This window comes from Perkinsus marinus (genome assembly GCF_000006405.1).
Source record: "Perkinsus marinus ATCC 50983 genomic scaffold scf_1104296937126, whole genome shotgun sequence".
NCBI lineage: Eukaryota > Perkinsozoa > Perkinsida > Perkinsidae > Perkinsus > Perkinsus marinus.
The window spans coordinates 1-1,867 of NW_003213896.1; the positions used below are offsets into that span (position 1 = coordinate 1).

A 1,867-nucleotide genomic window follows, 5' to 3' on the forward strand; every position below is an offset into this window, starting at 1 on the left:
ACCGCCTTGCCAGACACTCTTAAACGTTCCAGCTCCTTCAGTTGATTCTACCCTCTCAGCATCACTATGCCCCATTCCTAGCAATCAACCGATGAATCACCACAGTGCAAGACAATCGAACTGATAGAGATGATCTTCAAGCGTTTCATTGCCCTTTGAGACCACGTATATTCCCCGTATCAATAGAGATCCCTGGGTGCTGACCATCGCGCGGAACGACACCAATCCACCAAGTTCAGCATCCAAGGCTAGTAACAGCAAAGTAAACACCCATAGTACTGACTGGTAACTCAACCCGGAATAACACTACGCCTGTGGGAAACATCTAAAAAGTAACGCACGGTTCCTCTGCCCACAAGCAAAACCAGATTTGCCATACACGGCATTTACAACTCATCCCGGTCGGACTGGGCCTTCTCCCCATCCTCTTCCCTGTCCGAAAGTTCCGGGAGCTTCTGACCCTTGACGATCTTGAATCGGCCATCACCGCCAAGGACCTTATCGACTAGATACTCTACGCCATCTTTATCTCCCGTGTGCCTGAGAAGACGGAGAATGCCTACCAGTGTCCACGACCAGCACCTACTCTTCGTCATCATCATCGAATTTGCAGAATCGAAGACGCTTATGAGGGTTGAATACGACAACATTGGGGAACTTGCTGATACCAAACATCTCAGCCCATGCTGGCTCCTTCGAAACATCGAGCCATACCCAACGAAGCTTGGCACCCCTACAGTCATAGCAGTCATGGACCGACTCGATTTAATCTCCAAGCCGCAGGGTTCGTACCGGTTGTGAAGCTGTGAAGTGAATCGGTCCCTGAGCTCAACAAGGCCATCTTCCTCCTCCTTGGACAGTGGGCCGCCTTCCTTCAGGTAAATGACACAGTGGCCCTGAAACGAACAAAAGTGAATGCTGGTCTTTAACACACTAGAAAGTCATACCTCTCCACCATCGAAACAAACATGCTTAGCGCTTCTCTTCGTGATCTCGGGTATCTCCTGTGCAAGCCAGGGTCTAGAGGGCGCCTCAGTCTCACTGCCCGATCCAGCTCTCGCAGTTTCCTCAAATCCACCTGCGAAGACCCATGGCAATCAGTCTGCCGCCGAGTAAGGTTACCCCCTCTGGAAAATGTCTCTCTGTGCAGATTGACCCAGTCGGCGATAGGAATGTACGATACCTCCCCTTTGTATCTACGAGGGCGCATATACGTTATTAGAAACCGGGACTGGGATCAGTCTTACGCTTCCGGCTTCTTCCCAACGGCTTGTTGCAGTAAAATCTTCGGAGCCTTCTTGACGCCAAAGCGTTTGGCTAGATCCGGCTGCTTCTTGACGTTCACCAGACCAAACTGCATCTCCTTGCGGAACTCGTTGCCTAACCAAGAGCTCCTGCTACTCTGGTGACAAAAAGAACGAGACTTACTGAGCGCCTTGAACATCGGTGGAGGAGAATCCTTCTCGGTGAACAGCAGAACCTTGGGCATGGCAGCATCAGTGGTAAGGAAAGTATCAACATCTGACCATAGGGCATGAGAGATGCGTCAACAAGCCCAACGGAAGTGGATTGAAACGCACTGGCAGCATCCAGCTTTTTGATCAACTCGGTTGGTAGGTATCTCAGGACGGCCTTCTTGACGTCGTGAGCCTCCAGCTTGCCTTCATAGATGAACTGCGGTATGGGGTTGCGGGGGTAAATGACCAACTGAGAAGCATCAGAAGTGGCTGACTCGATCGCGGCGGCTCGAGACTGGCTACCTTGGGGCAACCCTTGATGTTGTTTTGTTCGCACAAGGCACGGTTTTCGTCACAGTCTACGGCACCCATTTTAACCATACCTGCGCACAGCGACTCCTTAGAGGGAT

The 1,867-nt window shown here is 51.3% G+C and overlaps 1 protein-coding gene across 1 annotated transcript; it reads right to left on the minus strand.

The window, feature by feature from the left end:
- Positions 1-386: 386 nt before the first annotated feature.
- Pmar_PMAR004139 (heat shock protein DnaJ, putative) lies at positions 387-1,829 on the minus strand (the record flags this gene model as incomplete). Its single annotated transcript, XM_002783324.1, has 9 exons — positions 387-540; positions 587-733; positions 793-896; positions 948-1,078; positions 1,123-1,196; positions 1,248-1,380; positions 1,429-1,521; positions 1,581-1,731; positions 1,761-1,829. 9 exons carry the CDS (start codon positions 1,827-1,829, stop codon positions 387-389), a joined length of 1,056 nt encoding a protein of 351 aa, XP_002783370.1.
- Between the last annotated feature and the right edge of the window lie 38 nt (positions 1,830-1,867).